The 11,165-nt window shown below is 54.3% G+C and overlaps 1 protein-coding gene across 2 annotated transcripts; it reads right to left on the reverse strand.

Annotated features, from left to right (window-relative positions):
- Positions 1–129: 129 nt before the first annotated feature.
- Positions 130–10,464, reverse strand: Klc2 (kinesin light chain 2). 2 transcript variants are annotated; one of them, XM_021195027.2, is made up of 16 exons: positions 10,197–10,464; positions 9,275–9,513; positions 6,350–6,580; positions 6,190–6,259; positions 5,296–5,518; positions 4,214–4,301; positions 4,007–4,108; positions 3,753–3,926; positions 3,526–3,625; positions 2,772–2,821; positions 2,603–2,670; positions 2,118–2,226; positions 1,869–2,027; positions 1,673–1,797; positions 1,480–1,537; positions 130–1,062 (listed from the first exon to the last, which is right to left on the reverse strand). In XM_021195027.2, exons 2-16 carry the CDS (start codon positions 9,500–9,502, stop codon positions 979–981), a joined length of 1,869 nt encoding a protein of 622 aa, XP_021050686.1. In that variant the 5' UTR covers positions 9,503–9,513; positions 10,197–10,464; the 3' UTR covers positions 130–978. The 2 variants fall into 2 exon arrangements, with proteins under 2 accessions (XP_021050686.1, XP_029395573.1); XM_029539713.1 differs by having other exon boundaries at positions 9,275–9,550.
- Positions 10,465–11,165: the final 701 nt, after the last annotated feature.

Here is an 11,165-nt window from a genome sequence, read left to right on the forward strand (position 1 = left end):
AGATTATTAGTTCCAGCCTGGAGGGCAGGGAATGATATGCGTGTGTATCCTTCACTCCCGCAGCCTCTCCCGATTCCACCCGGCTCAAGGGATGCTCAGGGGCTGTGGGACTCCTCAAAACAAGCCCGGTTCAGATTCAAATCGTCTTTATTTCTACAGCAACATCTGAAAATAGAGAGTGACTGCCTTACCCAACAAATGGGGTAGCCCCTCCTACTGTGTGTGGGGGGAGGGGGACATCAGAAGCTGAGGCAAGGATGGCGTGGCAGGATGGCTCAATGGGCTGTGCCCAGGGTGGGGTCAGGCCATGCCTGGGCTGGGCTGGGGGTGGGGGGAAGGACAGTGCATTAAGTCCCGGAGGCAGCCCAGGGCCCTGTGGTGTGAGGGTCCGGGCATTTGCAAGGTGGAGTGGAACTAATCCCTCCAAGACCAGGCAGGCGAAGAGGTCTAGGGACCCCTTTTGGGAGGCTCTGGTCCCAGAACTTGGAGCTTGGGAGATACCACCACTGGGAACGGGGTGATTTAAGGCCTGGGCGGTACCACTGGATAAGAGAGGCAGGTGGTGGCCCGGGAATACCGTGGACTGAGGAGGAGTGCTGAGAGGATAAACGGCCAATAACTTATTTCTCTATATACAGAAGCGACGGCCGGGAGTGGAGGGCAGAGGTGCTGAGGGGACAGCAAGTACTTAGTTCTTGGCTTTGGAGCTGGGTAGACAGGCCACCACTCCCACAGGCCCTGAACTCAGGGAAGAGAGGCCCCCTGCTGGAAGAATAAATAAGGAGCAGAGGTGGAGCTGGCAGGCCTGTCCTCCAGGGCCATGGCTGAGATGACAAGGGAGGAAGTTACCCTGAGATTGAACAGAAAAGACAGGGGTCCTTGGGAGGGGCAGGCAGGACAAGCAGCAGGCCCATGCGCAGGGCTGGGGGAAGGGATCATGTCAGATGTAGGCTCTGGTGACTGGCTGCCCCTTCAGCTTTAGCCCACCAGGGAGCTTCTTCTCGAGAGGTCCATGGAGCTGGAGCTCAAAGTGCGGCTGTCAGAAAGACCCGTGCCTCCAGGCTGTGGGCAGAGGAAGCAGCTTAGTCCTAAACTGTGGGGGGTGGGGGGTGGGGAGTTGGGGCAGGGGAGCACTCCAGAAGAGGAAGGGATGACGAAAGGGCCACACTAGGTGCCCTGTGCAAATACAGCCAGTCTAAGACTGGCCAAAGTTAAAATTTAGCTCACCACCAGGGCCTGAGAGCTTCAAGTGGGAACTGGCTGACTGGATCTCTGCCCCAAGGCAAGGGTTTCCCTTTATCTGGCCTCTCCCTCCACTGTTTCTACCAATCTCCTCCCAGTCCAAAGCAGGCCTCAACCCAGAGCAGTTGCTGGCTAAAGACTCACTAGGGGAAGTTGGATGGGGCCATACACAGAAAAAAAACGGGGCCCAGAGACCTGGGTCTAGGCTGTCTAGTACCAGGTGCCCTCCATTCTTACCTGGACTGGCTCTTCCACACTCTTGTTAAGGAAGTTGAGAGAGCTGGCCCTCTTCATCCTGAGGAAAAGGAGGGCCAGGGTTTGTTAATGGTGAAATAATAAAGGGATGCCAGTCGGGTTTGGGATGGAGGGCATGATAAAGCAGACCTGGTGACAGTGTTTCCCGAGAGGGATGGGAGGGTCAGCAGCTTACCTAGAGTTAGGGGGCTCCTGTGGGCCCCCTCCCTGCAGCTTCCTCACCAGCATCTCACTGCTGCGTCTCAGGGCATCCCGGAGCTTCCCAAAGGAGCCACTGCGCCTCAGAGAGCCGTTGCCATCCTGTGGGGAGAGCTGACTCTAGGCCCTGCTTTCTTTGTAGTTTTACAACCCATCTCAGCCTCCACACTCACCCCACTCCACTCAGCTGCAGGCCCTGACTCCTCCAGGTCGGACTCAGACTGAGGTCCGGCGCCCCCGGCCACATCTCTGCTGCCACGGCGGTGTCCTCGTCCACCACTGCCATCTTTTAACAGTTCTACCACCTTGGTCTGGCAGGCAGGATCCAGGCCCTGAAGGGGGCAGGAAGCATCATGCCTGACTGAAGCACACATGGAGCCTCATAGGTCTCTATTTATCCTCCTCTACCATGAAAACACTACCTGTTTGCGGCTGCGACTGGCACAGTCTTCCAGTGTGTGTGCGGCTTCCAGCTTGCCCTGGCGCCGGTACAGGGCGCCCAAGCTTCGCAGAGTGGTGTTGACTGTGGGACTGTGGACAGATATTAGGGACGTCTCAAACTCTTTATCTGGCACAAGACCACGTGGGGCTCTGGGGACCAAATAGGTCATGCAGAATCTGGCTTTTCCTATTTGTCTGACCCTGTGGTAAACCCACTGGTCTCTCCCATCCTGAAAGAACCACTCTAGGGCTAGAAATCTGGCCTAGCCCTAGAGTCCTCCTAGGACGCTGCCACCAGGATCAGAAGCTGGGGACCCAGGAGTGAGTGAGCCAAACTGTTTTTGGGTCAGGGCCTTGAGGGGTGAGCTAGCACAGGGGTGAGGATAGTCTGAGGCCTGGGTCTCCTGACCAAGGAAGCTACTTCCCTGGTGCTCATTCTACTTCTACCCAGACCGTCAGCCCTCACCTGTCAACTTTGCAGGCTTTGTACCAGCTGCCATACTCCCCATAGGGGGCGCTGTCCCGGCGCTTATCCTGAGGGAGAGACCAGTCAGTCCAGAGATGGGAGTAAGCTAGGCTCCTTCCATCCCAGCCTCAGACCAGCCCCACACTTGCAAGCTGCCCACACTGCTCACCTTGCTCTCCTCGCGTTCCTCTGCATGCATCCAGATGGGCTTGTTCTCTCCTAGAAGGAAAGGACTGTCACCTGCCTGCCATATAGATCTCTCCAATTGGGCTGCACAGGAGAGTAATGTCAGGGCTATGTAGGAAGCATGCAGATTGGGCTTTGTTGAACAGAAGAGCAAGAGGCAAACCCAAAACATCACTGGCATCCTCTGACAAACTCTGGACCCAGAGAACCAGCCACATCTGTATTAGGTGGCTACAAACGAGGTGGAACAGGAGAAACGGGGAAGGCCCTTATACACCTTAGACCAGAGACTGGTGATGGGCCTGAATGAGGGGCCAGGATGAGGAATGGGGATCAGAAAATGGCCAGAACGGGAATTGTCATGTAGAGAAAGAGGAGACTGGGTGTACTGATATATGCCTTTAATCCCAGTACTCAGAGGCAGGCAGAAATCTGTGAGTTCGAGGCCAGCCTGGTCTACAAAGTGAGTGACAGGACAGCCAGGGCCACATAGTCAGACCTTGTCTCAGAGAGAGAGAGAGAGAGAGAGAGAGAGAGAGAGAGACTGACTGAGCAGGGGGTTTGCCAATTTGTCTGGCCAGGGCATTGAATTGGGCGGATGGGTTCCTACAGGTGAGTCTGGGCTTCTGCCAAACTCTAGGCAAGATGGCTTGCAAAGCCAAGTACTGTCCTGGGTACTCCTGGCTGAGTAGGCCTGTGTTAAATGAACTGGAGATACATGGCAACTAGTGACTCACCATTGACTGAGCCAAACTCCTTCTCATGTGCACGGGTAAGGATCTCCTTGTACAGGGTCTCTGCATCCTGGTACTTGCCCTGTTTCAGGTAGCAGGAAGCCTGGAGGGCAAAGAGAGTGGGTAAGCAGCCTGCAGGGAGCTTAGTTTTCCTTCTCCTTCCTCCTGGACAGCAGCCCTCTCCCTCCCTGCCTCTTTCCTTTCCAGCCTCCCTCCCAGCCTCAGAGCACCAGGTTGTTCTTGGTCTTGGCCACATTGGGGTCATCAGGACCAAGGCGTGTGGCATAGATCTCCAGGGCTCTCCGGTAGTAGTACTCCACCTCCTCAGCTTTGCCCTGGTTCTGGCACAGCAAGGCCAGGTTGCTGAGCTGCTTGGCCACATCGGGGTGAAACTTGCCCAGGACCTGGTAAGAGTCAGTGGTTGGGTTCAGAGTTGCCCAGATTCTACTGTTTGCCCAGCACTCTTGGCCCTGCCTGCTCCCACCTTCTCCCGGATCTCCAGTGCTCTCTTGCACAGTGGTTCAGCCTCTTTGTACTTGCCCCGTTTGCCATACAGAACAGCCAGATTGTTGAGGGTTGCAGCCACCTGGGTGTAGGAGAATGGAGGTGTCTTCACTCAGGGCCCTAACAGGCAGGGGGATCTGGAACTTGTGAGGATTGGAGAGGAACACTTAGTCTAATTCTTACTCACAGCTGGGTGGTCCTTGCCCAGTGTCTTTTCCCGGATAGCCAGGGCATCATTGAGCAGGTGAGCAGCATCCTTGTACTTATTCTGGTCCCTGGGAGCAGGCAGGACATTCAGGAATGTCCTCCAGCCCGAGGCCTGCCCCCAGGGGCCCGTAGTCCCCGCAGGCACTCCTCCTGGGGTCACTGATGAGTGGACATGATAGGAGTGCAACTCAGAGCATGGGAGGCCTGGGCAGCCCTACCCTTGAGAACTCTGAGGACATTAAGCAGTTTACCACACCTCACAGCCAGGCCCCTGAGTAACTCAACTTTAAGTAATCCCCAGTGCATTGGCTCACGGTCACTTTCTGCCACAGAAACCCTTTCACCCATCATGAGTTCTGGGCCAATCTTTCCACCCCACCTGTCTTCCCTTGCTTGTCCTTTTCCTCTCTTCCCAAGGTTCCATGTATCCCAAGTTAGCCTTGAATCAGGTATAAAACCAATTTCCAACTGTCTCGCTCCCACTTCCTAAGTGCTTATAGTGTGAACCACCACACCTGGCTTCTAAATCACTTTTTTATTTTTTGGTTTTTCAAGACAGGGTTTCTCTGTATAGCCCTGGCTGGCCTGGAACTCAGAAATCCGCCTGCCTCTGCCTCCCAAGTGCTGGGATTAAAGGCGTGCGCCACCACTGCCTGGCTCTAACTCAAGCCTGGGTGCCTGAAGAAGCTATGCTGACTCTCAGTGACCCCAGTGTTTTCATGTGTCAACCTTGCTATTATTCACAGCCAAGCTTTTAATTTTTTGCTGATTTTTTTCAAGACAGGGTTTCTCTGTGGAGTCCTGGCTGTCCTCGAACTTACTCTATAGATCAGACTAACCTCTAAATCAGAGATCCTCTTGCCTCTTTCTGCCTCCTGAGTACTGGGATTAAAGGTGTATGCTATCACTGCCTGGCCCAACCTTTTCTTAAAACTGACAGGTTTATTTCCAATTGGAGGCCAGCTTTACAAAGGCATGTTCACCTTTCTGTGCTGCTCAACTATCCCCGAGACACTCATATGGAAGGATGCAGCCGTGCCCACACAGCCAGGGGGCCCTTACCGATAAACCAGTGCCAGGATGTTCAACATGGTAGCCACATCAGGGTGGTCATGGCCTGATGTCTTCTCCAAATCCTCCAGTGCCTGCTTGCAGAGGGGCACGGCCACCTCATAGCGGCCTTGTGAAGCATACTGGATTACCAGGTTGTGGAGGGTACGTAGCCGTGCTGGGATTTCATAGCCCCCATGTTGTGCAGCTACATCCCCTCCTCCAGGGCTGGGGGCTACAGGGCCAAGGGTAGGAAGTTAGATGTGCCTTCTCCTTTCTGAGCTAAGCTGGCATATGCCAACTATACCTTTTGCTCATGTGTACCTGGGCAAGTCACCAATCTGCCTCAGCTTCTGCACTTACAGAGTAGGTTAGTTATTGCACAAGGAGTGAGTCCTATCCCTCATCTCATCTGCATCTACATTTTAAGAGAAACATTTTGGTCCAGCTCAGCAAGGCCCTGCATGATTTTTCTGTCTAAAGAGGCCCAGAAAGTGAGTGACTGTTGAACTGGGCTCAGCTGCTCCAGACCTGCTAAGCTTGCCGCGTGCTCTCCACAGAGCTCAGGGATGCAGCAGGGAAGACCTCAACCTGCCCTTGGTTCTTTGTTTTCTTTTTTGAGACAGAGTTTCCCAGTGTAACAGCTCTGGCTGCCCTGGACAGCATCCAACTCACCGAAGATCTGCCTGCCTCTGCCTCTCCAAAGCTCAGAGTAAAAGCTTGTGCCACCACTACCTGGCCAAAACTTGCCTTTTAAACCCTAACAGGCTAAAACATTGGGATTGGAAATAAGGCAAAAAAGAGCACGGATCCCACTAATATCCATCTCCTATGACCTATAGGACTTAAAGGACCTATAGGACAACTGTCCCTTCCCTCAACCCAGAGCTAACTGCCCTTTTATACCTGGGCTCTGTTCATCTTCATTGGGAAACAGGTCATCCAGGGAGTCCTTGGGGACATCACCCTTCTCCTCCTGGAGAGGAAGACAGGCATGAGTGTCAGTCACAGTAGCACAGGTACCAGCAGGCATGTGGGAACTGGGTGTTGGCCAGCTGGGGCTCACATTTGGGGAAGCATCCTCATCCAGCTTTCGGATCTGACTCATGAATAGCAGGTGCTGCTTCTCTTCCTCCAGCTGAGCCACCGCCTGTTCACTGCGCTGCAGCTTCTGCTGTGTCCCTGCCAGCTCCTCACGCAGCCACTGGTTCTCTTGTACCAGTCGTCGCACCTGAGCCCGAAGCTTCTGCTTCTCTGACTCCACAGCTCCCAGATGGCTTGATAATGCCAGGATCACCTGTGCAGCCAGCCAGACCAAGGTCAGAATCCTAGCCATCACTTTGCCTATAATTACTGCCTCGGGCACATGGGGGCCAGTGAAGGCCAGGCCCTGGCTGAGTAGTTGTCAGGCCTAAGTTCTCCCCTTCCTAGGACCGCAGTCTATAGCTCAGACCCACGAGTAGGTTTGGTAATTTTGCCAGCCAAGACCCTGGGGGATCTGAGCTCTCAGACTCTCCCTTTGTCCCCTTTGGTTACACTCTACCCACTGTAGCTATGACCAATATATTACTGCTTCCTGTCTAGGGCTAGTGATTGTTCAAAGAACCCTGAAGAGTGGCTGACAGGACACAGAGACCTCACCCTAATCTGCTGAGGGTCCACAGCCCTGTCTGCCTGCTGAAGGGAAGGGAAGCAGCATGTGTCCTAAGTCCCGAAAGGGGGAAAAGGGCTGCACTGGCCTTAGTCCCAACACCCAGCTCTTTTGACATCTGATGCCCTCCCGATTCTCCAAGTGCTGTCAGTCCTGGGCCTTGGTATGGGCTCTATGTTCCTATCCATGCTTCACAGACCAGGATGACTGCCTCTTTTCAGTCATGCTTTCCCCATGCTCCATCTCCACTGCCTGTAACCTCTATGACACTCTGTTCCCTATCTGTGAAAGACCTGCATACTAGTGAGAGTGTAACCATCTCTAACTGAGGAGGTAACACACTGCCTTTCCAGGAGGTTGGAGTCTAGGACCCTGTATTTTCTACTTAGTTAGCAAATGGTTTTTTTTTTTTGTTTTTTGTTTTTTTTTTTGTTTTTTCGAGACAGGGTTTCTCTCTGTAGACCTGGCTGGCCTCGAACTCAGAAATCCGCCTGCCTCTGCCTCCCGAGTGCTGGGATTAAAGGCGTGCGCACCACTGCCTTGCTATATTTTTTTTTTTTTTTAAGACAAGTTTTCTTTATGTAGCCCTGTCTTAGAACTTGTTCTGTAGACCTGGCTGGCCTAGAACTCAGGGATCCACCTACCTTTGCCTCTAGAGTGCTGGAATTAAAGGTGTGGGCCACTCTACTTGGATGTTTGAAAACATTTCAAAGGATAGGTGTTTTTATAACCACTAAGCTTAAAAAGAAAAAAGGCCAGATGGCACATGCTTTTAATTCCAGCACTTGGGAGGCAGAGGCAAGTGGATCTCTATGAATTCAGAGCCAGCTTGATCTACATAGTAAGTTCCAGGACAGCCGGGGTTATGTAGAGACCCTGTCTCAAAAACAAAACAAACAAGTCCTCAAACAACCTGGAAGTACATACAGTAGATGGCATGACCACTATGTTTTTTGGGGGGTGGGGAGGGACATGTTGGTTTGGGTTTTTGAGACAGGATTTTTCTGTCCTGGAACTCACTCTGTAGATAAGGCTAGCCTTGAACTTAGAAATCTGCTTGCCTCTGCTTCCTAAGAACTGGGATTAAAGGCATGCATCACCATGCCTTGCTTGCTATTTTAAAGACAAAGAAATCAAGACAATACAAGCACCCCAGAATTTCTGGATCCAGGCAGTGGCTTGGCCAAGAACCACAGAGAACAAAACCCTTTTCTATCCAACAGCCCACTATATGGGGACCTGAACAGTCTTTCATCCTGAAACTTGCTAAAAGCACAAACATCCAGGAGTTGTGCTGCCCACCCCCTCTAGAACTGGTATCTCCATGGCTACTACCCCTCTAATTCAAACTCCCTTCTATCTGAAGCCTAGCAGTGGCTTCCTTGTCACTTGTTCCAAGAGTCCATCCTTGGCCTACGAAGGTTAACTCTCCACAGCTCAGAGAGATTTCAGAAACTAAGTCAGACATCTTCTGCTTGTTAGAACCTTCCACAGGCCACCTGATGGCCTGGACATATTCTGTCTTATGCTTTCTCACAGGCCTCTTGTGTCCCTTTCAAGCTCTCTGTAAGTTCTAGGTATACCACTCTTGTCTCACTTCAAGCACATGGCCTTTCCTACCTTGGTCTTTACACATGCAGCTCTCCTCTAGTTGCCTCTTCTGGAGGCCAGCCCTTGAGTTAAAAGTCATCTCAGAGAAGTCTTGTCTGATCAATAGACAAGACTCCCTTCTACAAACTGTCACAAGATCTTATTGTCCCTGGAGCACTGATCACAATTTGTTTCAAGTAACTAGTTGAATATGTGTGTGTGTTTCTCTTCTCCTGTTGTACTGGGGAGGGGGGGGGGAAATCATCTTATTTTGTTTTGGAGTGGGACAGTAAGGAGAGCCAGGATCTTACCGTGTGACCCAAGCTGGCCCGGAGCTTCACCTCTCCCGTGCTGGGATAACAGATACCACGCCCAGGGAGGACACAGATCCTGTCTGCATTCAGTCTGCATCCTGAGCATTAACACACTGTAGCCCGGCACACAGTAAGTGAGAAGCTATAGAACTTAATGAATTAATGCATAATTGGATTGTGAAGGGAGGTTACTAAAGTATTTCTGCTTTCTTCTGTTATCCAGTCTGTTAGGTAGAATGAGGCCTGAATGGCATAGCTCCGTGTGAGGTAAGGGTGCCCACTGGGGCAGAGCTGGCATTTCCAAAGTGTATTCACTGAACCTTACTTATTGTCCTAACGTGACGCTCTAAGAGACGAGTGTTTCCTTGCTGAGAGTGTTCCTACATCACCAGGACCCTTCCGGTAATCTTCCACCATAGCCACAACACTGACCTACCTGAGCCTCCCCAAGCCCCAGCTCGATGGCCTCCAGGGAGCGTCGGAGGAGGAGGCAGCGCTCCTGTGAGCCCGGCTCGGCCTCGGCTGCTTCATGAGAAGCGAGGGGAGCTAGCAGGGCACGATGCTCCCCTCGCAGGGTCTCTAAACCCTGGATCACCGCCTTGGTGCCCAGCACTATCTCGTCCTGACTCAGCTTCTCCTCTCGAGGAAGCACCATCGTGGCCATGGTCGTGCCGTCTGTGGAGGCAAGGGGTGGGGCAGGCGGACGCCGGGCCTAGGGCCACACCGCCGTCCACCCCAAGTTAGGTAAACACCGGGAGGTCCCCGGACGCCTAGGTCCCTAAGGGTGTCCAGATCCCTCAGCCCGCAGTCCTCGCCGTGCCAGCACGCGGCCTACAGGGGGCGCGCCAGGCTCGTCTAGCCGAGGGAGACGCAATGCGGTGTGGCTGAAGTGTGAGGCTGGACCCCGATTCCGCCCCAGACCCCCGGCTCAGGCCAGTTGACATAAAGCCTAGCCTCGGGGGTTATTCGGAACTGTCCTAATCGGTACACAGAGCACTAGGGCATTGCAAGGCGTCCCCAAGACAGAGGTCACAGGCTCTCCGGGCAACCGGGTCTCCGCCCTGGCGACAGCCCCTTCCCCAGGGCGAGCGGAACCACGAGCCCCTCCCCCAGGGCCGACCGAGCCCCGCCACCCGGTCCCCGCCCCCGCCGCTCCGGGGAGGCTGCGGTCTTTAGTTTCGGGACAGGTCTCTTCAGGCCGCGCCCACAACGACCCCTCCCGCAGGCTGGCCAGGCCCGCAGACCCTCCCAGGAAAAGGCCCGGTTCCCAGCCCGGGACCGCGCCCCCTCCCCGCGGGCCGCTCGGGTCCTCCCACAGGCCGCGCCCACGACCACGACGACTCCTCCTCTCGGCCGACCTGCAACCGCTCCTCAGCGTCCGGCCTGACTGGGTCTCCCGGCCCAACCGGCCCGCGCCGACCTGCACCTTCTGCTTCGGCCCGGCTTCGGCTCCGGCTCCTGTCCCGCTTCACCCGGATCCTCGACCGTGAGCTCGTCTCGCTGCCTCCATCCCGCCGGCCTTCCCAGCAGTCCTCGCGCCGCCTTAAAGGTGAAGCCGCTACCTCGGCGGCGTCGGAGGGGGCGAAACACGTTCCAGCCGGCCGGCTCGCTGCCTTAAAGGGGCCCCGCGGGCCTGGCCGGCTTCGGGGTGGGGCCAGCCCAGACAGGACGCAGAAGGGGCGTGGCTGGACTCGCCCCCTCGGACCCGAGCTTCCTGGTCCGTGCACTCCGCGGAGCTCCGACCCCGGACCGTAGTGACCGAGGAGCAAGAAGGCGGACCTCCTCAGATTCCAGAGCGAGTCAGTCCTCACTGATTGACTGCTATCTGTCAAGTGTTTTTGTCGATGTCTTAGTGCATTAACTTAATGCTCACAAAGGGCTGGGGAGGTGGGTGTTGCCATTACCCTCGTCTCACACATCTGACCCCCCCAGCCCCCTCCGCGCTCTAGAGACGCACCTCTTCGGAATCGACTGTGTCTGTAGGGAATTCTCAGCATCTAGGTTTGCTTTGTGAGGGAACAGAAGGAGGCTTCGGGTAAAAAGGGAGAAGGGGGTGGGAAAGAGCATGTGGAGGTCGGTGGAGAAGGGAGAAGATCCAAGCTCCCACATCTGGGTGGATACTGCTGACTAGATAAGGAGGTCAGACGAGTGTCTTTGGTTTGTGGTGGTGTCATTGGGGGCCTCAGATTAGTTGTCACCAACTCGGAAGGAAAGACTTCTATGCTATCTAGTTTTATGTCAACTTGACACAAACTAGGGTCATTGGACAGATGGGAATCTCAGCTGAGAAGATGCCTCCATAGGATCAGGCTGCAGGAAAACCTGTA

This window comes from Mus pahari, chromosome 1 (assembly GCF_900095145.1).
Source record: "Mus pahari chromosome 1, PAHARI_EIJ_v1.1, whole genome shotgun sequence".
NCBI lineage: Eukaryota > Metazoa > Chordata > Mammalia > Rodentia > Muridae > Mus > Mus pahari.